Genomic DNA, 21,383 nt, shown 5'->3' on the forward strand with positions numbered 1-21,383 from the left:
TTGCTGTGAAGCTAATCTGCTGCCTCTAGGTCGCTTCACTACTTGGTGCTCTCTCGCTTTTTTGACAGCTTGGGAAAGAACGGAACTTGGAGCTTCGTGTCCAGCGCTGCTAGTTCAGGCAGCTCACACGCTGCTTCCTCCTCGTCCGCGTTAGCTCTCGAATGGGCCGCGATACTCAGCCACGCGAGGCTGAGGTAGGAATGCATCACGTCTGGCACAGTGTCAGGATATTTGCACAGGCCACCAAAGGGGAACTGGCACGAGTAGATGAACTCCTTGCAGCTCGGGATGTCCACGAGCGAGTGCTTGCCCAGCAAATCGAGCGTCGCGCCATTCCAGAACGCGTAACAGGAGTCTGGGCTCTTGTTGCATCGTCCTTGGAAGCCTCTCTGCTGCCTAAACACGAGCCACCGCACGAGGTCCGACTGCTCGCAATTGAGCTGCATCATCCGTCCAGACAGGAAGAGCGACGCGATGGCAGTGAACACAGCTCCGCCGTGTGACTCCGCGCCCGTGCTGAGGCCGATGCCTCCGTCATAGTTCTGCAGTCCAAGAGAGTGAGCCAGCCACACGAACAGCAACTTTACCTCAACTAAACGTACCAGACACGAGTTGATGAAGCGCACCATGGCCACCAAGTCGATGCCAGACCAGTCGTCCAGGAGGTACGAGATGGCGCAGGCGCAGTAGACGAAGCGCATGTCCTCCTCCGAGCCAGAATTGGTCGACGAGAAGCAGCCCGTCTTCTTGTTCTGCAGGTGCTTGAGGGAGTTGACGATCGCCGCCTTATTCACTCGGCTGAGGTCATCTCCGAGCGTCCGCAGGATACAGAGCGCGGCGAACGAGGACGCGACGTTGCTCGAGTCGTACACCTCGCTCTGGTACTCAGTGTGCGGGCAGCCGAAGCCGTTCCCCATGAAGGAGCCGCCCCGGAAGCCGCAGTCACCCGCGTTGAGGCTCGCGTCGTGGCAGTCCGGCGGCACCTGGAGACTGTAGACCCAGTCGACGATCTGGCGCTTGTCCAGGCGCTCGAGCTCCCCCAGCAGCGCCAAGCCGTGCACGCAGAAGAAGGCCAGCACCACGCGCTGCGAGTCCTGCGACGCGTACGGAGCCGGCAGCGACCGCAGGTTCTTGAGGAAGTAGCGCGCGTGCAGCTCGCGGTCGAACGTCGCCATGGCGGGAGGTCCCTGGGCGAATAAAAAGTGATCTTTGGGGCTTTTGAGCAGACGTACGTCAGCAGGACTTAGCTACCAGTTTAGTTGTTGCTTGGATGGATGCAAGAGAGTGAAAATTTATTAGGTTGAAGAGCTGCTTATTCGATCTGGAAGACGGCCGAGTTAGGAGGACCCGACATGCTCTCGTCGTCGTCCTCGGGACGGCGCACGCGGAAGTCGAACTTGACGTTCATGAGGCGCTGGTTGTCCGTACGACGCGCCACGGCGATCTCGCCCACCACCACGTCGCCCTCGCACACCTGCATGGGTGGGTAGAGCGGGAAGACCTGCTGTCCCCAGTGCGTGGGCTGCACGAAGGGGGACGTGGTGAGCGTCACCTCCTTCTCCGCCGGGTTCTCGGCGCAGCCCTTGAAGTCGACATCGAACCAGCCGGCGATGCCGCCGAAGCGCGACATGATGGAGATCGGCATGGAGAAGGGTGCCTTGACCACCTTGATGTCGTCCAGCGTGCACGTCTTGAGGTCCCACTTGGCGAACTCGACCTCGTCTCCGATCAGGTCTCCGGCGCTGAGCTCCTCCCAGGATGACGTGCGCAGCGAGTACTGGTCCTGCTCCTTGCGGAAGGCGTTGCCCAGCACGCTCATGTCGACGCCCCAGGCCGCCTTGGTGTTGTCCACAAACGTGCGCCAGCCGTCCATGGCCGACGAGAACTCGTTGAAGCGCTTGTTGCTGTTGTTCTCGTTGCACATGGGGGCGATGGACATGCTCGCGTGGGACGGGAACATGGCGCCCTCGGGCTTGAGCCAGCGGTCGCGCGCCACGATCACCGAGTCGAACATGGACTCGCGCAGGAGGAAGTAGCCCATCCACTCCGAGATGATCACGTCCACCTTCTCGGGCAGCTCCACGTCCTCCATCTTGGCCTGGATGACAGTGATCACGTGGTCCTGGTTGTTGGCCTTGATCACCTTACGCGCCTGCACGGCAATGTCCGTGGCCTCCACAGCGAAGACCTTCCGGGCGCCGGCCTGGGCTGCCCAAATGGACAGAATACCGCTCCCAGTGCCCACGTCTAGCACGACCTTGTCCTTGAAGTGGTTGGGGTTCTCGAAGATGGCGTCGCGGTAGCTCTGCATGCGCAGGTCGTCCGTCAGCATCTGCTTCTGGTGGTAGATGAACGCGTACGTGCAAAAGTAGTTGGCAAAGTCCGAAGACGCCTCCCACGCCTTCTTCTGGTCGGGTGAAATGTCTCGGGGGTCCGTGTCCGCCATGGTCTCTCGATCGCTGAGCTCTAGTCTATGGGGTTCGCGTACAGGAAGTGCGGCGCTTCCTCTCTAATTATGAAGCCAAATCAGCGGTGGCCAACCAAAAAGATTTTGGGTAGCACAGTGACGTGTCAGTGAAAGGAGGAAATATATTGCTGCCTTTCTCAATATTTATTGTCAGCTGGATCAAAATGGGGGACGACGCCTTGAAGCGCGCGTTCCAGACACTGTGCGGCGACTACGAGGAGCTCCTGGACGAGACGGCGCAGGGAACACAGCCCGTGGACGAGCGCGTCGGTCTGGCACTGTTCAAAGTGGACGAGGCCTGCGCGGCCGCCGACGCGTTGCGGCAGGACGCGCTGCAGATCCACGAGCAGCTGCTGAGCGAGCTGCTCGGCAACTGCCACGAGCTCGAGGACATTTTCCTGCGCGTGAACCTCATCGAGGTGGGTGGGCAGTAGTTGCAGTTGACGATAGTGAAACCAAGATTGACAGATTGTGGTGTCTGTCTGTTAGCGCTTTGTGGGGAGGATGCTGGAGACCACGCGGGAGCTCGAGAAGCGCACGGAGAGCGTCAGTCGCGCCGCCGGACCAGTGTTCAACCCGAGCAGCAGCGTCACCAGCTTGTTCCGGTCCTTCTCTATTAAGGTGCAGTACTTAGCGGTGCAGTACTTAGCAGTTGATTCTGTCCGAAAAGGCTGGCTGACTTAAGGCTGTTGTCATGTAGCGTGGACCACAAGATGCGCCTTCTGCTGACGGGAAGTGGAGCCCTGTGGCCTTCGACTTCAACACCAACGAACTCATGGAGAGGCTGGAGAAGAGCGATGCGCGCGAGCTTGGGGTGTCCATTGCGTCCTCGCCGTCGACAGAGCAGGAGGTACCTGCCGAAGCGGTTTGTGGCGTTGAATCGGACTCGGACTCAGTAAAAGCATCAGAGTAACGATTTCTAGCAACCTGTAACACCAACACATCCATGGACTGCTGTAGTTATTGTTTGTGGTGGTGAGTATGTTGCTCTCGCTGTAAACTCTGGTTATGTATCCCTGTAACCAAAGGGACTGACATGGATACCGGATCGAATGTAGCCATATTGAAGTGACACGGCTGGAAGACATGGTGGGCATCGTGGCGTTCCCGGCGCTGGCCCGTGCCAAGCAGCTTTTCTTGCAAAGGAAAACTGTTGCAAAGCGGTGTGGAGGAGAAGCAACTGCTGGTTCAACCCCAAATCGACGGCGTGAAATTTCGAGCTCGAACGACTCAGTGCGAGCTCAAGGCCGACTGGAACCGGCGGTGCGAGTTGGATCGGACGCCTGTGCTCGTAGATGCGCTGCCTTTTGCTCGGACTTTGATGAGCAGATGTGAGTGATTACAATAGCGACGTTTTGCTACTGAGTACGTCGGTGAGGCGAGAGTATCAGCGCGAGTCGCTTGCGCTCAAAATGCTAACGTCGGAGCTGCTGGATGGACGAGAGCACGGGGGTTGTCGAGTTCAATTGCGAGCGAGAAAGCCAATCATCAAGCTTCGTGTGACTCGCCAGTCTCCGCTGAAGCTTCGGTCTCGTGAGAACTCACCTGTTAGTCCGAAGACGCTCAGTCGAGCGGCTCTCCTGGCTCATCAAGCTGCGAAGGCGAGCGTCTTGCAGACGTGTACTCGCTTTTATCTATATAGCTGCCTGTGCGACGGGGGGTCCCAGTCAACTCACTTCTGCTGTCCACTTGGCCACTCGCTGTCGTGAAACTCGAGCTTTTCGTCGCTGGCTACAAGTCGTCACGCACCGTGCCAAGCTGCGACTGCGCTGTCGTCGAGCCCAGCATCGCATCGCGTCCTCTGCTCCATCGTGGACTCGCTCCAGAGCAGTCGAATTCCTCGACTCTGACCTCTCCAGCAACAGGCTGCGTCGTTCCTCGTCCCACACAGCATTTCGTCAAACGCCGCTCCATATTATATAGTCCATACAACCCCACCAAATCCCTCCGCCTCATTTCTGAACCACTCCCAGGATACTTATGGCGACGTCCACCGATTCCTCGGGGCACACAACGCGTGCACGTTCTGTAGAGACCGTTGACGGGTACGTGAGTCGTGGTCGAGCTCCCCCCACGTCGGTGCCTCGAGACCACGCAATGCTGCAGGATTTCACGGCCTACCTGGAGCTGCGTCTCAAGTCGCAGAACTTGTCCATGCTGCGCCGCATCTTCGCCGATTTCCTCAATGAGCACGAGAACACCTTGGTGCCCATGATGCGGCAGGGCTGCACCATCGTCACCATCTTCCCGGTGCTTCGAACCAGCGCCCGGAGACGCCAGGAAGCGGAATTCCTGCTCGCCAAACCGAAATGGCCACTCGACTCCCGCGGCTGCGTCTTCCTCTATCTGCAGTACCGCACGGCCACGAGGAACATGGCGTTGCTCAAGCACATGTTCCTGCAGTTTGTGTGCCAACGGGAGACGGCGCTCATGGACTTCGTGCAGCGAGGCTGTCAGGTGATCAGTGTGATTCCGTTCGAGCTGCCGCAACTGGTCCCTCCTGTGTGTCAGGCGCCACCTCCAGTGCAACAAGTGGCGTCGGACACGGCAGTGGTGAAAAAGATGAAGAAGAGACGAACAGGGAGGGCGTCAGTACAGCGAGCGTCGCCAAGAGTGGCCTCTCCTGCTGTAGCACAAGTTGAAGACGTGCACAAGAAGAAGAAAAGGAAACTTCGTCGTGTTTCAGAGATCGGAGAGGTGACGGCTGCTGTTGCTGATGACTCAGCGCAGCAAGAAGACGTGGTAGCTCCTAGAGATCCTGGAGGTGGCGTTGCTTCGGCACAAGCTGAGGAGGTGCAGGTGCCGCAAAAGAAGAAGAAAGGGGAATCTCGTCGTGTTTCGGGAACCGGAGAGGCGACGGCTGCTACTGCTGATGATTCAGCGCAGCGACCAGATGCGGTAGCTCTTTCAGAGTCTGAAGGTGCCGCTGTTTCGGTGCAAGTTGGTAAGGTGCAGATGGCTCAGAGAAAGGGGAAAAGGAGACCACATCGTGCGGTGAAGACCAGAGAGACTACGGCGGCTATTGCAGCGCAGCAACGAGATGTGGCAGCACCTGATGCTGCTGCTTCGGTGCAAGTTGGTGATTTGAGACCTTGTCGTGCTGAGAAAATTGGAGAGACAACGGCGGCTATTGCTCATGATTCAGCACAGCAACAAGATGTGGCAGCTCCTAGCGAACCTGAAGGTGTGGCTGTTGCAGTACAAGTTGGTGAGGTGCCGGTGGGCCAGAAGAAGGCAAGAGGGAGACCTCGTCATGCCGTGAAAACCGGAGAAACTGCGCCAGCTACTGCCGATGACTCAGCGCTGCTACAAGATGTGGCAGCTCCTAGCGAACCTGAAGGTGTGGCTGTTGCAGTACAAGTTGGTGAGGTGCCGGTGGCCGAGAAGAAGGCAAGAGGGAGACCTCGTCATGCCGTGAAAACCGGAGAAACTGCGCCAGCTACTGCCGATGACTCAGCGCTGCTACAAGATGTGGCAGCTCCTAGCGAACCTGAAGGTGTGGCTGTTGCAGTACAAGTTGGTGAGGTGCCGGTGGGCCAGAAGAAGGCAAGAGGGAGACCTCGTCATGCCGTGAAAACCGGAGAAACTGCGCCAGCTACTGCCGATGACTCAGCGCTGCTACAAGATGTGGCAGCTCCTAGCGAACCTGAAGGTGTGGCTGTTGCAGTACAAGTTGGTGAGGTGCCGGTGGCCGAGAAGAAGGCAAGAGGGAGACCTCGTCATGCCGTGAAAACCGGAGAAACTGCGCCAGCTACTGCCGATGACTCAGCGCTGCTACAAGATGTGGCAGCTCCTAGCGAACCTGAAGGTGTGGCTGTTGCAGTACAAGTTGGTGAGGTGCCGGTGGCCGAGAAGAAGACAAGAGGGAGACCTCGTCATGCCGTGAAAACCGGAGAAACTGCGCCAGCTACTGCCGATGACTCAGCGCTGCTACAAGATGTGGCAGCTCCTAGCGAACCTGAAGGTGTGGCTGTTGCAGTACAAGTTGGTGAGGTGCCGGTGGCCGAGAAGAAGGCAAGAGGGAGACCTCGTCATGCCGTGAAAACCGGAGAAACTGCGCCAGCTACTGCCGATGACTCAGCGCTGCTACAAGATGTGGCAGCTCCTAGCGAACCTGAAGGTGTGGCTGTTGCAGTACAAGTTGGTGAGGTGCCGGTGGCCCAAACGAAGATACGAGAGATACCTGACCCTGCTGTGAAGACGGGGGATAAAGTGGCAGCTATTGATGATGATTTAGCGCGAGTAGATTCTAGAGAGCCTGATGGTGACTCTGCTCCAGTGCAGCAGAAAGATAGTGCAGCTATTGAAGGCCCCGAGGAAGATGCTGTAGCTATTGAGGATCCTGACAATGATGCCTCCTTATCGCGACAAGAAGATGCTGCAGCTACGGGGGAGCCTGAGATTATTACCAAGAGACACATCACTCCTGTTGCTGTGAGTGCGCCCGGCGGTAATGAGGAGGCTAAAACAGGGGTCGCGTCATGCTCGAGTTCTGTTGCTGTGCCAACTCGGAAACGTGGCAGGAAGCCGAAAGCAAGAGCTGCAAGCGATGAATCAGAAGTTACTGGTGCTGTTACAACTGCGAAGCCGGCTGATGGTTCTCTGGCTGAATCGCTGGAGCCCCCCAAGGCCAAGAGGGGACGCAAGCGCAAGGTTGATAATGCTGTACCAATTAATGAGAAGTCTCGCAAAAGAGGTAAACCGGCAATGAGTGATGCTATGTGCCGCAGTCAGCTGGAGTTAACGCAGAAAATGGAGCCTTTCGAGGCGCAGATCCCCTGGGAAGCAGTGTATTCCAACCTACCAGCACCATTTGACGAGCCCAAGCACCCTGAACTTTCAAGGAAATTTCGCAAGTTTTGGCGCGCCCACGGTCGTGCTGTGTGGGAGCGCAACTTCTGGCCCCCCATGTCACGCAAGCTGAGCCTGCTCCTGTTTAACAAGCGCAACAATCGTCAGCTCACGGCGAAGAACGCGTTCGAGTCGATTATCATATCCGCGTACAAGGAACTCGGTGCTGAGTTCTTTGTCATGCTGGACACGCACAAGCCGCGGCACCCGGGGTGGTGGTACCGAGGTCCTGTTGTGGCCTTGTTTGCGCTCCAGCAGATCAAGGGCGAGAGTGCTGTTTGGGACTACGTCCAGAAGGAGGCGCTGGAGCGATTTCCAGACTGCAGGCTGGCACTGCCACTGAAGGCGCCCAACTCAGGCGCAGTGTCAAAGTGCCACAAGCGAGACAGTGAGTCGATGTGGATGGCCAACCACCAGCTGACACCAGAGATTCTACTTGCAATTGCAGCGTTGAAGGCTGGACAGCAAACTTGTGGGGAGGCAGAGGCCACCGAAGGCGATCTGATGACGGCGGTGGATTATCTGGCCTTGCTGTAAAGAGCTACGACGCTATTGGTTTCGTCAGTTTTCGCGAGTGGGGAATATGTGTATTTGCACTGTTAGTTTGCATGCAACGTTTATTGTTTGTCAAGGAATGAAGATGTTAAAAGCCAACCATTGCTTTGCCGTGTAGTGGCTAGTATCCCGTCGACATCATGGAACCTCTTCCCTGGCCAAACAGGTTGCCGCGACAAAGGGCCTTTATGGTGTCGTGCAATGGCTCTACGAGGAGTTCGGCGTAAATCCCAGAATCAAGTTCGACAACCGGTCAGCGCATCAGCGCATTAAGATCTTGCTGCTATTGGGCCTGGCCAGCATTATTGCGTCTGCAACACGGGTAGGCAAATACTGCGAATCAAGACGGTCATGGGCCTGTTCGGGTTTCTTATAGCTCGCAGTTTCCACGCGAGAACTGGTGCGCAGTAGGATAGTCGTTGCCATTTCGAGACTCCTGGACACAATGGAGAGTCGAGTGGATCCGTCTTGCCATGCCTTCTTAATCTCCACTCAATCCTCGGAACTCCTGACAGTGCAAGTTGAAGTGAGTCTGGATCGTACTTAAGAGAACTCCCTAGCTCTAAGCAAATTGACAATGAACACGCTTTGGCGCGGAGTGGCGCTGGCGGATGCGTCCGGCTCGCTGACGCCCGAGGGCGTGCGCCTGCTGGAGCAGGAGCTGGACGAGGAGCGTCTGGCGGTCGTCACTCTCCTAGGCCCGTCATCCACGCGCGCAGCCAGGGGCGAACTGCTGGCCAAACTATTGGGTCAAGAGGACGTCGCTGGCCCGTCCTCAGACGACCACGCGCTCGTGCTGCTGGCCAGTGTCGCGTACGTGGAAGAGGATTTCCAGGTGCTGGTGCTGGACGTCGACACGGCGGAGACTGACGCTGCGGCTGCCTCTTCGGGCCTCGAGCAGCTCATTGGCGCGCTCTGTGCGCTGTCGTCGCTGGTTGTTTCGTGCTACGACGAGATCGGCTCCACCCGCTGCCTCGCGCCGCTCCTGCCCCAGTTCCAGTCGCTCTTCCAGACGTTGGTGAGGGAGTTCGCCACCATGGAAGTGTACGAGATGCTGCCCAAGATGCTGAGCGTCGACTTGTCTCCGAGTCGCTCGTTGACAGAAAAGTTGGCGGAGGTTGAGAAGGAGGTGGCCGTGTCCAGTGTGGAAGCATTGGGGAGTCTCATCAGGTTTAAGAACGTGGGGGTCTTTTATCCGCGGAGTAGTGCACAGATGAACTTTGAGAGTTTCTGTGGACCGCACGTGACTATCAAGAGGCTGTTCGGGCTGGAGATGACGGGGGAGATGCTCGGCTCGATGCTGCGCAAGGTCTCCACTCAGGCGCTGGAACAAACTCCGCTGGATTTCGGGACAGCATGGGACGACTTTGTGGAAGACAAGTGTCGTGTACTAGCGGAGGACGCGCTGAATACTTACGTCGACTGTGTGCATCCGTCTGTCCTCGAACATCCACCCGTGGAGCTCGATGCGTTCACACATCTGCACGAAGAGATTTGGCGTCTTAGCATGGACGTGTACCATTCGGCGAGCAAGTACAAGTCGTCGAGGTACCGGACTGTACGCAGCAAGCTGAAGGCGGATATTCGTGCGCACTATGAGACCGAGCTGGGCACTTTAACGCAGAAGTCGCGTGAGTACTGCGAGGAGCTACGCCATACGCTGTGGACAGAGCTCTCTGCGCGTGTCACACACACGCGTGATGGTGGCACGTTTGCTGCAATGCTAGCTGCAGTCCAGGGCTTTGACAAGCAATTCAACGAGAAGGCGCGAGGCCCCGAGAAAGCTTCTGTGCTTCGTGACTTCTACCAAACGGAGGCAATTCAGGCCTTTCAGCAGCTAGAAAATGTCGTGACGCAACAACTTAGCGAGTCTCGCTTGGAAGAACTGCGGCTTCAGCTTGAGAAAGACTTTGCAGACAAGAAGGAAGCTCTTGTGGGGCACTTCAAGCAGGAGGAAGCGCAGTTGCGTGCCGGGATGGCGCGCGATATGGAGACAATGCAAAAGATGCACGAAGTCAAGGCTGCTCGTGTAAAGATTGATGGCAGTGAGACCAAGCGTCTGCGGGATGAGCTGGTCGACTTGAAGCGTCAGAATGCTGAGCTCCAAGAGAAAGCTATTGTGTTGGAGCACTCGCAGCAGGACGCCTCGAACCAAAAGGCAGTACTTGCAGCAAAAGTAGATGAGTTAGAGCTCGCAGTTCGACGTGAGATGGCGAACCGTACAGAGTTGGTGGATACACTGGCGCTGACAATCAAGAGCGCTGAGGGGAAAGAGAAGGCGCTCAGCGAGAAAATTGCGGAGCTGCAACTCGAGCTCGGAGAGAAAACGTTTCGTGTTGAGGGCGAGTTGCAGGACCTGACGCAGCAACTGCGGAAAACGAACGAGGTAAGGCGCAATCGAACTCGTCCATTAGGAGTAGCTCAATGTGTCGCTAACTCCGCCTTATCCTGGTCGTTCCTTGGCGTGATGTAGGAGAAGGAAGAACTTCAAAAGAAACTAAACGAGTTTTTCCTAAAGGTGACCGCGCTACCTGAGGCTCTGCAGCAGCATCTCTTCTGCATGGAAAGTGATGGCCAAGTTGACTTTGCGGACGCACTCACCAGCTACATGAGCTGATAGACAATTCAAGACAAACGGATGTGCCCTAGATTGTACAAATCGTTACCTGACAGTTTTCTGTGTACATCGTCGGAGCACCGGCTCAAACGTCTCAACTGGGTGCTGCTCCTGCATCTTGTAGTAAATCTGCACCAGCACATGCGCATCCAGGGCAGCGTACTGCAGCTGTGCTTGCGAGAGTGGACGCCGCTCCCAATCCGACATGCGCACACGTTTATCGAGTGGCAAACCCAAATACGCCTCTGCGATTGCTGTCAACCCCAGGCGCGAAGACTTGGCACTGGCGTCACTTCCACTAGTCTTGCTCCGCTTGTTCTTCCACTTCCTTGGTTTCGTATCGGACCCAGATGCCTCACTGGTTGTTGCCGAGCTATTAGCGTTGTCCTTGCCACCGTCGCTAATGTCAGGAGCAGTCTTGGGCTTTTCCTTTGAACCAGCAGAACCTTTAAGGGTTGGAAGCTTCCGTGTGACAGCCTGCAGGTCCACCAGCGTCGACATTACGTTCTCGGTGGCATATCCTCCTGTCAAAAACGGGCGGAGAGCCTTGACGTCCCCTTTCGTGTCGAAGCCCAACTTGACCACCGACTCCGACCGAAACAGAGGGGCCAAGATGTTACCGTGGTCATAAAGTGCCAGCACATCCACTACGAAAGCCTTGTCAGGAGAGGCTAGCTGCACAAGCGCACATTTTGCTGGAACGTCTCCCGGGTCAGCCGAAATGTGCACTGCCTTCCACTCCGAGTCGAACCCAACAACAGCTTGCTTCATGAGATGGTCGGCGCATTCCTGTAAAGCCGCTGGTGTATCCACGAAGATGATGTTGGCTTCGCCGATAGCATCAACTAGCGAGAGGCACGTGTCTAGCGGCGACAGCTCAACCTGTTCCTCAAAGGCGTTGCCGTCCTCAGCACTAGTATCCACTTCCGGGAAGTGTTCTGCTAACCCCGTCCGAAAAATGAACTGCTTGGTAGCAGGATCGTTTGTTCCGGCATGTCGAATGATCATTCTGCACGCGTAAAACGTCAGGTCTCTGGAGCTCTCGACAAACTGCAGCGCTTGCTCGTACTCTTTTGAGTAGACCAAGAAGCGGAGCGTCGCTTTTTGCCGTCTATTATGGCAGGAAAACAGCAATACATCGTTAATCCAGTGTATGACCCAGCGCCCACATTGCAGCGTACCGTTCGAAGTAGACAGGAAAGGCGTCGGCCTTCAGCTTGAATAGCGAGAGTCGCTTCTTGATCACTTTGTCCTGCACATTGCAGTCAATGAGCATCTGCACGAACTGCTGCTGGTCGTCTCTGTGGCCCTTGACGAACATGTCGCCTGTGCGGAAGTCCTTCTGCGTGATGACCGCCTCCAGCACCACGTGCGTCGGCAGCAAGTGCTTCATCTCGAGACACTCCATCAAGTGCGCGGCAAGTCCCACGCGGGTCTCGATCAGCTGCGAGCAGAAGGTCGCGAGCGTCTCCACGTCCACGCGGTAGGCGAGCGCGAAGTCGGCCACGAAGGGCATCCGCGAGCGCTTGAACGCCGGCAGCAAGGAGCCGGCCAAGTGGCTGTCGATCTGCGAGATCTGCGGGTTTTTGATGGCCTTGATGCAGTTCACAGCAGCTTCGACCCAGTGGCTCACGAACGCTACCTGCTTGTCTGGTAGTTGCCCGTAGAGCTCCACGCACTGCAGGAAGCACGAGGGTGACGTTGGGACCGACGCGAAGGCCAGCGACAACTCCAGCTGCAGCTTGGCCGAGTCCCACTCGCGCATCGCCTGCATCGCGTCCTGCAGTCGGCTCTGCGCGAACAGTTGCGCCAGCGTCTCCTCCTGCTGCTGCTGCTGCTGCTGCTGCTGCTCCTGCTGCTGGTCTTGCGTACCTTGAGCTGGTGTCTCCATCTTTGCTTGAAAAAGCCACACTGGGCGTTTGGGTTGAGGCCGCATACAAATTCCAAGTGAATCAGTTTGAACAGGGCTCAGTTTAGCGCTCCAGAGTCCCCGATCGCTGGCACTTCGCTGAAGATGGATGTGCGCGAGCAAAAGAAACCAAGCCACGCCATGTTGAGGTGGGCTTCAGCGAGCCAAATCTGAACCATGATTCGTATCGACTTGCTCGCGTCCACCGTCAGAGATCGACCACAAGTCAAAGGGCCGCGTGACGAGCAAGCATCTCCAAGCACCTCCAGGCCTATCAACATGCCGCAGGTCTCCATCGTCGCCTACGCCTCCCAGTCAAATGCGCGCACGTTAACGACAACGACGAGGCCAAGACCGAACGGGAGGACGTGGAGCGTCGCCGGTCGTGGTTCTCGACAGACGCCCGCGCCCAAGCACCGCGAGCGCGACGTGTTCCTCAATCTGGACGCCACGGCGGCGTCCTTGACCGTGAGCCGCCTGCTCTTCCTCTTCCTCTCCGTCGCAGGCGCCCAGAGCCTGCACGACGTGCGTCTCAACTTCGAGGCACTCAGCGACCATTTGTGCGGCGCCAGAACGTCGGTCGTAGTCATGCACCAAGTGGCCACGTCCAGCAAGACGAGCCCGCACATTGCACAGGCTCTGGAGACGTTCGGGTGGACGCTGAAGATCGACAACGTGCTGCAGACGCAGAAAGGAGCAGCCACTGCCAATGGGAAGAAGCTGGTGTTGGCCATGGGAGGGGCTGGCATGTGGAGATCCACGCGTGGCTGCGAGTGCTGGACGACGGGTATCTAAGGCTGCAGAGCCAGAGCCCCGGCCGAGTGGTGGTCAAGTCGCTGGACGATGTGCTCCACGACAGTGCGTTCCTGAAGAAGAAGGTGAAAAGAGCAGCAGCTCAACATGCTTGTACGACGCTCAGCTGCGGCGATGCTCCTCTGAAGTGGTGGCGCTGCGGGTTGCAGCTCCTGATGCTGCGCAGCGAGCGATGGAGGCCTGCGGAGAAGATGGGGCCGTGAAGATCCTGAGCAAGGCCGTCACCGGGGGCAATGACAGGAAGCGCCAAGATCAGGCAGAGGATAGAGGTGCAGCGAACGCCATGAACGTTAGTGGTCCACAGCAAGGCGGCCTGGGGCGTCGACATGAGCGGCAACGCCTTCCTGATCGGAAGCGAGGTTGAGTTCGCCAAGTGGGGCCTCAAGACGTGCACGCTGGACGACATCAAGATGGCCAAGGCACCCTTCTCCATGCCGATCTCCATCACGTCGAATTTCCTGGCGAGGAAGGTTAGACGACTCGAGACGAGATGGTAGAATCAGGAACAAGCAAGGAAGGGCGCGTGGACGAGATCTGCTCCGCGCAAAGTTCGCTCGCTGCGAATGCAGAACGCCGACGGGCAAGTGGCCAACACGTACGGGTGTGTGTGTGTGATTTCCTAACGGACGGAGAGAATGGATTGATGATGTACGCTACTACAAGTGCATGGACGACGCAAAGGAGGCTGGCTCACTGCGCCATAGATTAGAACCCCCAGACACTGCTCCAGGGGTTGAGCGATGCGTTGGGCGGCTGCGGGCTACCACGACATCTTCTGTTGGTCTTGCATCCGCCGCACCAGCTCCATCGTCTGCTGCAGCGCGCACTGCCGCATCGCGAGGTCGGCCCGCTAAGCGGAGATCAAGTCTGGCATCTGCTGACTCTGAAGCTCCCACAGCATCCAGCGGTACGTCAACGGAGGCGTGAACAACGGCGGCTTCGATCCAGTAGACGGTAACGGGGGGGCGAATGCCGAGTTTGCGGGTGCAGTAGTTGCCGGCGGAGTGGACTGCGTACGCAACAGAGGAGAAGTGAACGCCGCCGATCGAGGGCAAGTGAAACAAGTATCGCCTGACGAGCTGTCTGATACAGGACTGGCCCCCGTGGAGTCTGCATCGCCGCCTTGATCCACGAAGCTTCTGGGGAACGTCGCTGCTGGGATCAGGTGCCGCTACGACGACCACTGCCACCTCGACGGACATGTCTGGTGCTGGGACCCGGATGCCACGACGGACTCTACTTGCAGCGCATCTTTGGCTATCACTACGGTGGCGTTAGCGACGGCGGCCACCATGGCCGTATGCGCGCAGTGCAACGCCCGTTTCCAGAGTGACACCCGGTCCTGGCGGCGGCGTCTTCATCTCGAGTTTCGATGGTGAGCTTGTGGTTGGTTACGACCTCCGTGTCCAGGCTGAAGGTATCAACATGAACGTCTATGCAGAGGAAGAGCGCTGCGAGCGCAAGACCGGTAGACGAGCGAGATCCTCGCCCATTTCCAGGAGGCCTGGGGCAAGGCGCCGCCCGAGTACGGCCCCATGCTAAGCTGTGCAGCATCAAGTCGAGCGAGATGGCAAGTTGAGCGCTCATTCGTCAGCCCCAACCCCTGTTCGTCCCAGTGCAAACGTGGGGCTCGGAGCGCCCGAGGTTTTGAAGTTGATGACCACGTCGGACGCGCCACTTTCTCAACTCGCAAGTCGAATCATCGGCGGTGCTGCACTTTCTCGCTCGGGTTTGGCACTGTGGGGTTTTGCTCATTCCACAACTGGAGCCGAACCAAGCAAGCCAAGCCCAAGACGACCATGGTGACCGAGATTTACTACCGCAAGGCGTTGGCGCAGATGAAGAACAAGCACTCGCTGCTGGAGGAGAAGCACGCGCTGCTGGAGGACGAGCACGCGCAGGTGAAGACCAAGCACGCACTGCTGGAGGCCGAACACGCGCAGATCAAGACCGCGCACACGAAGCTCAAGGAGGAGCACGCAGAGCTTATGAACGAGCGCTACGATATGGAGGGCGAGAGCTGGTTTTGGATGCTGGAGAAGAATTGTCTGCAGGCCGAGCACATAGAACTCCAGGCCGAACACTCTCGATGGAAGGCCGCATGCGCGTCGCTCGTGGCGGAGGTGGAGAGGAAGGTTCTGGAGGAAGAGTATCTGGCGTATCTGAAGCAGGAGTACGGCCAGACGCACTGGCCGGTGGCCAAGGTGGCCGAGCTGGAGGTCGAGCAGGAGCGCCAGCTCGCTGAGGCGGACCAGTTAGCCAAGGAACGGGAGCAAGCGCTGATGGACAAGGTCGAGGCGCTCGAGAGCGAGGTTGCGACGCTCAAGGTGACCCTCAAGAGCGAGGTTGCGTCGCTCCAACGCACGATCCAGCAGAAAGACGACGACTTCGACAGCTTCCGCCGGTCCAGCAAGGAGGCCACGGACAAAGTCGTGAAGGATCTCGCAGAGGCCAAGGCCGAGACCATGAAACACCAGAGGGTGATCCGGACGCTTCGCACGGCACGGGAGAATGGCGCGAAGACGGCCCTGTCCAGGACGAACCCGGTCAAGGAGAGGCGGTTCCCCAAGACGGTGGAGGTGTCGGCGCCGACGCAGCAGCGTGAGGCCTTGGTGGTGCTGCAGGAGCAGAGGCAGAGGCAGAGGCTGCGTGAGAAGAGCAGCAGCTATAGCAGTCGGTCGACGGTGAGCAGACCCACGACAACGAGCTCCAGGGCCTCAACAAAGACAACGGCGTCGCCTGCGACGTTGCGGGGGGTTGCGAAGGCGCCAGCGCAAACGCAGCAGCGCCCGGTCCGGAAGCAGGAGTTGAAGCAGCCCAACGAGACCAAACGTGCTCCGGCAAAGGTGACGCCCAGGTGGGAGCAGTACAAGAACCAGCGGTCAGGGCCTTCGTCTGCGGCGACATCGTCCACGTCGTCATCGCCGGAGATTTCTCCGCGATCGGCAGCGTAGTCGACGAAAGCTGGGCCTGGAGTGCTGCGTGGCGGATGCGGTGGAGCAGATCAAGATTGTCGACTAGTTGATGGAACGGTTGGCGTGGAGAATTGGTGCGGTGCGGGGCACTCATCTCTGCCTCGTATCGTGGCCATTGCGCGCGACGCGGGACTCATTTCTCCCGGCGTTCCAAGCAACATGGCATCAAGCGGCACCACAAGCCCAGTTTGGCGAGCAGAGACCCATTGCTCTCTGTCGTGGCTGACCTCTCGTGGAAGGCTCCTGGATGTGGAGCGCTGAGGCTCGGTAGGTCTCGCGTGAAGTCGCGCCAGCAGTCTCAGTTGATCGGGGCCCATTACCTCCGTTGAAGCTGCAGATGCTGGCGTGCTTCGCGTGAGGTGCGGGCGTGGTGTGCTTCCGAAGTGGTCGACGGGGACTCATTACTCCCTGTCGGCCACTTTGATCGGCCACCGCCTGCTCGTCTACCTTGCTGCGGTGCCCGCGTCCGATGCTTTCTTCGTGGGGTGTGCCTCGATTTCGCTCGCCGAATGGACTCCTCCTATCGTGACGTGCTGCTTGATGACGACAATCGCGATGACAAGATACTATGATGAACAAGCGACCAAGCTAGCTAGGAACAGCCTGAAGACAAGTTTGCAATTTACATGTATGCGATGAGTATGTATTCGCGATGACAAACGTAGTGGTAGTTATTTAATTCACTTGCTTCCCAAAGAGTGTTGCCTTTGCTTGGATTTGATTCTTGTCTGATTCAAGGCTGCGATAGCATCCAGGCTGCCTCGAACGAGCTCAAAACGCTGGTCACAAACAGCCTTTGTGCTCCGAGTCGGTGGTTGTCGGAGCTGGTGGGGGCCATATAGACGATGGGTTTCGTTGGGGCAGGAGTCGGAGTGACGTAATAGTCATTTGCACTTCTGGTCGCGGCGCTGACAGAGGTCTGCTGGGGCTTCGTCTGGGCCTTCGCCTGCGCGTCGATGTAGTAATTCGAGTCCATGTACTGCTCTGTAGTGGTAGTGAACGCACTCCAGCACAACCCCCCCCCTTCTGCACAGCGAGCGCGTCTTCAATGAGCCTTCGACCCTGGGCAGCTACGTAGCGGAACACAGGTCGGCATGTTTCGCGTTAGTGATCCCCACTTTAGTCAAACAAGAACGCGTAGTTAAGGTGACAGCATTACCTGTGCGGCCTTGAGCACGGAATCCTTCCACGGCACTAGTGTGCTGAGAGCGAAGGCCGATGTGTCCTGCCACAGCAATTCCACCATCAACGATGGTCGTGGCTGCAACAAGCAGTACAAATAGCTCCGTTAGTTGCCTCCAGCTCACCTTCCGTGCAAGCAGACTGTTGTCCTTACTCGTTTCGGCGCGTTCCTTGCCTCCCTCGACCTGCACACAATCCGCAGTGGGTGAGACGCATGAGGTTCTTGGCGCTCACGGAGTCTGGGCCCTCCACGACTCCCTCGAGCAGCAGCACATTAGCGATGGCTAGAAGTCGACACGGCGTGCCGTTCTGGCACACGTAGCGCACGGACCTCCCCAGGAAATGCGTCTGCTGTGAGCAACGTCACCAGGTAGGATTTAGTTCAGCTCAAGCTTGAAGATGGAGCTGAAGGCTCATTTGTGACTAGGTATGTATTTTTAAATCTTTATTTACAATTGTAACCATGTTTCGAGCATGTGATTGGTGAATGCTTTAGGTTCCCGAAAGCTAGGAACCCTGGGAACGATGGAGCGCCGTCGCCGCAGTCGCTCGCGGTCTCCGCCGCGTCGCAGTGGCTGGCAGACGCGCTCTAGGTCCAGATCCAGGTCTAAACCCAAGTCCCCGCCTCGGCGTGGCAGACGTGAGCAGCAGCCACGCAATGAAGACAAGAAAACGCGCGACTTCTCCCACTTGGTTCAGTACGAAGGCTTTTAATGATGCTGTCGAGTGTCTGGCTGTTATAGAGGCTCATCATTGACTGTGTCTGCATGCAGGTGGGGCAAACAGGAGGATGAAGAGAAGGAGGAGGAGCCAGTTGAGGTGGAGAAGCCCAACTTCGGCCTCACTGGCGCGCTGGCCAAGGACCAAACGACGGGGAACATGCAGAACGGAGTGGTCCTCAAGTTCTCGGAGCCGCCTGAGGCCCGTCAGCCGGCCAAGCGCTATCGGTTCTACGTGTTCAAGGACGACAAGAACGTTGGTGAGACTGGGAAATGCAGTCGCGAGTCAAATGGAGACTGACGATTGTTGTTTCTGTGGCTGCTGCAGCGACGCTCCATGTGCATCGCAAGAGCGCGTTCCTCGTCGGGCGCGATAAGGCTGTGGCCGACATCCTCACAGAGCACCCGTCGTGCTCGAAGCAGCACGCCGTGCTGCAGTACCGAATGTACCAGAAGGAGACGGAGGACGGTCTGGGCTTCGAGCAGGAAGTGCGACCGTACATCATGGACCTCAACAGTACCAACTCGACGTTCCTCAACGGACGCAAGATCGACGGCTCGCGCTACATTGAGCTCAAGGAGAAGGACGTGCTCAAGTTCGGTGAGAGCACTCGCGAGTACGTGCTCATGTGCGCGACCTAGCCAAAGCTTCAAAAACACACAAATACAGACAAAAACACAATAGCAACATTGTTGGAAAGCAGCGCAAATACGTTGCTTTGTGTTGGCATTGCAGCAGTTATCTGTGCGCTCGAAACTAGCACACCAAATGGTCTGCAGCCTGTACTCGTAGCGGTCTCCCAGTCTCGTTGAAGGCTTTTGGAGGCCAGCTACAGCCTACAGGCCGACAGAGGCTGCTGGCAATCAGTCGAGGCGCTTAAATTAGGAGTTGCTCGATCTGCTCGCGCATGCTCTGGATCTGGGGGCCCAGCTGCGACGCGTCGTTGGACGTGATCGAGGCGGCGATCACGGGGCGCGACACACCGCAGGCGCGGCCCAGGGCGACCTTGGAGGGCACGAACACGTATGGTACATTCTTGTCTTCGCACAGCAGCGGCAGGTGCAGCAGGATCTCGAGGGGCTCCGTGTCGGCGGCCATGACGATGAACTCGGAGATGCCGCGGTTCAGCGTCTTGGTGGCCTCGTTGGCGCCCTTCTTGATCTGCTTGTAGTTGGTGGCCTGCTGCACCAGGTCCAGGATGGACACGGTCAGCTTGGCGTCCGCGAGCGGGTAGGCCTTGGGGTTCACGGCGGCGTCAGTCATTCTGTTGCTGGAGGTAACTTGCTCACGACCGATGGATCACTGCACTGTTTCGATTCTGAGCGTTTGCAGCCATAATTTGCTGCCGTCTTCCAGCCAGCAATTCCGCTGCCAAGTCGGCACCAGTCATTAGCCGTAATTACGCGCGTAAAAACCCCGAGCGAGTTTTCAAAACTTTGGGAAAACAAGATGTCGACATGTTGTTCTGATTGCCAAAACGGCTGACTGCAGATTTGTATTGGATCGGATCGTGCGGCCGAAATGGAGCAGCGTGCGTTCCTGCAGCTCGCGGTGCTGGCGTCGCTGGCCACCATCAGCGCCTTCGTGGCCTTCGGACTCTACCGCAACCGCCAGCAGCACAAGCAGATCGAGGATGTGAAGGTGGCGGCTGCCCCCAAGGCGACGACGCAGCAGCAGAAGGAGCCGGAAGCCTCAGCTTCGCTCCCCCAGAACGCCAAGCCCACGCCACCCGTAGCGAACCTCGGTGAGCAGGAGGCCACGCTGGCCACCAAGAAATACAAGGCCGGGGACTATGACGGAGCCGTGCAGCTCTACTCCGCCGCCATCGCCAAGTGCGAGCAGCAGCAGCCGCTGGACGCCCGCAACCTCAAGGTCATGTACTCGAACCGTGCGGCGGCCTACGAGAAGCTGCAGGACTACGAGAACGTTATCGCCGACTGCTCCAGGGCCCTACGCCTGGACAATAGACACCCCAAGTCCTACTTGCGCCGCGCCAAGGCGAGAGCGGCGACGTTGGACCTCCGCGGATCGCTCGTGGACTACGTGTGTCTGCTCGTGATCTCCGAAGAGAAGCAGGAACAGGTGGACGAGAACTTGGCCCAGGAGATCAGCCGCATCCACAGCGACATCACCGTCAAGGAGATCGAGGACGCCCAGCAGAACAAACAGAACCCCACGCGCTACCTGCCCGACCAGTTCTTCGTCACGTCGTACTACTCGTCATTCCACCCGAGTGACGACGAGAATGATATCGTTGCCGACAAGTCGTCCGACGAGTACACGACGGAGCTGGAGGCTCTTGCGGTTGACGAGGACACCCGGCAGCAGCGCGCACTGCTGCTGACCAAGCGGGGACTCGCCTTGAAGAAGGAAAAGGACTATGACATGGCAGCCAAGGACCTGGACGCTGCTTGCAAGCTCGTGCAGCCCGAAGACGAGGCTTACTACACTGCTCAGATTGAGAACGGAACGTACCACCACCTGCGCGGCGAGTTCGAGCTCGCCCGCAAGTCGTTCGAGGAAGCCCTTGCTGCCAAGCCCCACTCCATTTTTGCCAAGATTCGTATGGGTGGCTTGTGCTTCGACCAGAAGGACTTGAAGAAGGCGCTCGAGTGGTTCGACAAGGCTCTGGTCGAGAAGTCGGAGTGCTCCACAGCGTTCTTCCACCGCGGCCAGCTCCATTCCATTGACGTGTCGCCGGACGGAACCAGCAACGAGTCGTCGATGGCGGCGGCGCTGAGCGACCTGGAGAAGTGCATCAGCGTCGCGCCTGACTTTGCCATGGCCTACATCCAGCTTGGCGTCACCCACGCGCGTAACGGCAACTTCCAGGGCGCCGTGGAGTACCTCACGTCGGCGGTGCGCATCACGCCCGAAGTGCCGGAGATCTACAACTACCTAGGCGAGACTTACATGCAGATGCTGCAGGCCCCAGGTAGCGCCGTGGACCTGAAGACGGTGGAGGAGATGTTCGAGAAGGCTATCGAGCTGGACCCGTCGTACCCGATGGCGTACATCAACCAGGGCAACCTGCTGGTGCAGAAGGGCACCGAGTACGGCCACCAGGCGCTGGCGCTGTTCGAGAAGGCCGTGGAGATGTGTCCTCGCTCCAAGTTCGCGTACTGCCACCTGGCCCAGGTGTACATGGCGATGCAGGAGTACTCGCGCGCCATTGAGCAGATCGACAAGGCCGTGGCCTTCGCCTTCAGCAAGGACGAGCTCAACGAGCTGTTCGCCATCCGTGTGACGGCAGAAACGCACCAGCAAGCCTCGGTGCTGCTCCACTAGGTGGAA

The 21,383-nt window shown here is 57.9% G+C and overlaps 12 protein-coding genes across 13 annotated transcripts; 7 read left to right on the forward strand and 5 right to left on the reverse strand.

Annotated features, from left to right (window-relative positions):
- Positions 1-38: 38 nt before the first annotated feature.
- KRP23_4882 (Geranylgeranyl transferase type-1 subunit beta) lies at positions 39-1,175 on the reverse strand (the record flags this gene model as incomplete). The annotated part of the gene is made up of 2 exons (XM_067889890.1): positions 39-542; positions 603-1,175. 2 exons carry the CDS (start codon positions 1,173-1,175, stop codon positions 39-41), a joined length of 1,077 nt encoding a protein of 358 aa, XP_067746484.1.
- Positions 1,176-1,312: 137 nt separating this feature from the next.
- On the reverse strand, positions 1,313-2,446 carry KRP23_4883 (Protein arginine N-methyltransferase PRMT10; the record flags this gene model as incomplete). Its single annotated transcript, XM_067889891.1, has 1 exon — positions 1,313-2,446. One exon carries the CDS (start codon positions 2,444-2,446, stop codon positions 1,313-1,315), a length of 1,134 nt encoding a protein of 377 aa, XP_067746485.1.
- A 185-nt stretch (positions 2,447-2,631) lies between these two features.
- KRP23_4884 (uncharacterized protein) lies at positions 2,632-3,380 on the forward strand (the record flags this gene model as incomplete). The annotated part of the gene is made up of 3 exons (XM_067889892.1): positions 2,632-2,886; positions 2,957-3,088; positions 3,168-3,380. 3 exons carry the CDS (start codon positions 2,632-2,634, stop codon positions 3,378-3,380), a joined length of 600 nt encoding a protein of 199 aa, XP_067746486.1.
- Positions 3,381-3,413: 33 nt separating this feature from the next.
- Positions 3,414-3,802, forward strand: KRP23_4885 (uncharacterized protein; the record flags this gene model as incomplete). The annotated part of the gene is made up of 2 exons (XM_067889893.1): positions 3,414-3,442; positions 3,526-3,802. The coding sequence occupies 2 exons, from the start codon at positions 3,414-3,416 to the stop codon at positions 3,800-3,802; spliced, it is 306 nt and encodes a 101-aa protein (XP_067746487.1).
- A 645-nt stretch (positions 3,803-4,447) lies between these two features.
- Positions 4,448-7,855, forward strand: KRP23_4886 (uncharacterized protein; the record flags this gene model as incomplete). 2 transcript variants are annotated; one of them, XM_067889894.1, is made up of 2 exons in its annotated part: positions 4,448-5,113; positions 5,193-5,213. In XM_067889894.1, 2 exons carry the CDS (start codon positions 4,448-4,450, stop codon positions 5,211-5,213), a joined length of 687 nt encoding a protein of 228 aa, XP_067746488.1. The 2 variants fall into 2 exon arrangements, with proteins under 2 accessions (XP_067746488.1, XP_067746489.1); XM_067889895.1 differs by having other exon boundaries at positions 4,448-7,855.
- Positions 7,856-8,450: 595 nt separating this feature from the next.
- Positions 8,451-10,490, forward strand: KRP23_4887 (uncharacterized protein; the record flags this gene model as incomplete). The annotated part of the gene is made up of 2 exons (XM_067889896.1): positions 8,451-10,259; positions 10,347-10,490. 2 exons carry the CDS (start codon positions 8,451-8,453, stop codon positions 10,488-10,490), a joined length of 1,953 nt encoding a protein of 650 aa, XP_067746490.1.
- A 45-nt stretch (positions 10,491-10,535) lies between these two features.
- KRP23_4888 (Ribonuclease D) lies at positions 10,536-12,381 on the reverse strand (the record flags this gene model as incomplete). The annotated part of the gene is made up of 3 exons (XM_067889897.1): positions 10,536-11,499; positions 11,560-11,601; positions 11,672-12,381. The coding sequence occupies 3 exons, from the start codon at positions 12,379-12,381 to the stop codon at positions 10,536-10,538; spliced, it is 1,716 nt and encodes a 571-aa protein (XP_067746491.1).
- A 297-nt stretch (positions 12,382-12,678) lies between these two features.
- Positions 12,679-13,194, forward strand: KRP23_4889 (uncharacterized protein; the record flags this gene model as incomplete). The annotated part of the gene is made up of 1 exon (XM_067889899.1): positions 12,679-13,194. The coding sequence occupies one exon, from the start codon at positions 12,679-12,681 to the stop codon at positions 13,192-13,194; it is 516 nt and encodes a 171-aa protein (XP_067746492.1).
- A 3,726-nt stretch (positions 13,195-16,920) lies between these two features.
- KRP23_4890 (3-methyl-2-oxobutanoate hydroxymethyltransferase) lies at positions 16,921-17,834 on the reverse strand (the record flags this gene model as incomplete). Its single annotated transcript, XM_067889900.1, has 6 exons — positions 16,921-17,171; positions 17,249-17,257; positions 17,347-17,448; positions 17,524-17,554; positions 17,604-17,720; positions 17,823-17,834. 6 exons carry the CDS (start codon positions 17,832-17,834, stop codon positions 16,921-16,923), a joined length of 522 nt encoding a protein of 173 aa, XP_067746493.1.
- A 60-nt stretch (positions 17,835-17,894) lies between these two features.
- Positions 17,895-18,730, forward strand: KRP23_4891 (Smad nuclear-interacting protein 1; the record flags this gene model as incomplete). Its single annotated transcript, XM_067889901.1, has 3 exons — positions 17,895-18,067; positions 18,143-18,348; positions 18,417-18,730. 3 exons carry the CDS (start codon positions 17,895-17,897, stop codon positions 18,728-18,730), a joined length of 693 nt encoding a protein of 230 aa, XP_067746494.1.
- Positions 18,731-18,965: 235 nt separating this feature from the next.
- KRP23_4892 (13 kDa ribonucleoprotein-associated protein) lies at positions 18,966-19,352 on the reverse strand (the record flags this gene model as incomplete). The annotated part of the gene is made up of 1 exon (XM_067889902.1): positions 18,966-19,352. The coding sequence occupies one exon, from the start codon at positions 19,350-19,352 to the stop codon at positions 18,966-18,968; it is 387 nt and encodes a 128-aa protein (XP_067746495.1).
- Positions 19,353-19,610: 258 nt separating this feature from the next.
- KRP23_4893 (Mitochondrial import receptor subunit TOM70) lies at positions 19,611-21,377 on the forward strand (the record flags this gene model as incomplete). The annotated part of the gene is made up of 1 exon (XM_067889903.1): positions 19,611-21,377. One exon carries the CDS (start codon positions 19,611-19,613, stop codon positions 21,375-21,377), a length of 1,767 nt encoding a protein of 588 aa, XP_067746496.1.
- Between the last annotated feature and the right edge of the window lie 6 nt (positions 21,378-21,383).

This window comes from Phytophthora ramorum (assembly GCF_020800215.1).
Source record: "Phytophthora ramorum isolate Pr-102 chromosome Unknown Phyram_PR-102_s0004, whole genome shotgun sequence".
NCBI classification, from domain to species: Eukaryota; Oomycota; class Peronosporomycetes; order Peronosporales; family Peronosporaceae; genus Phytophthora; species Phytophthora ramorum.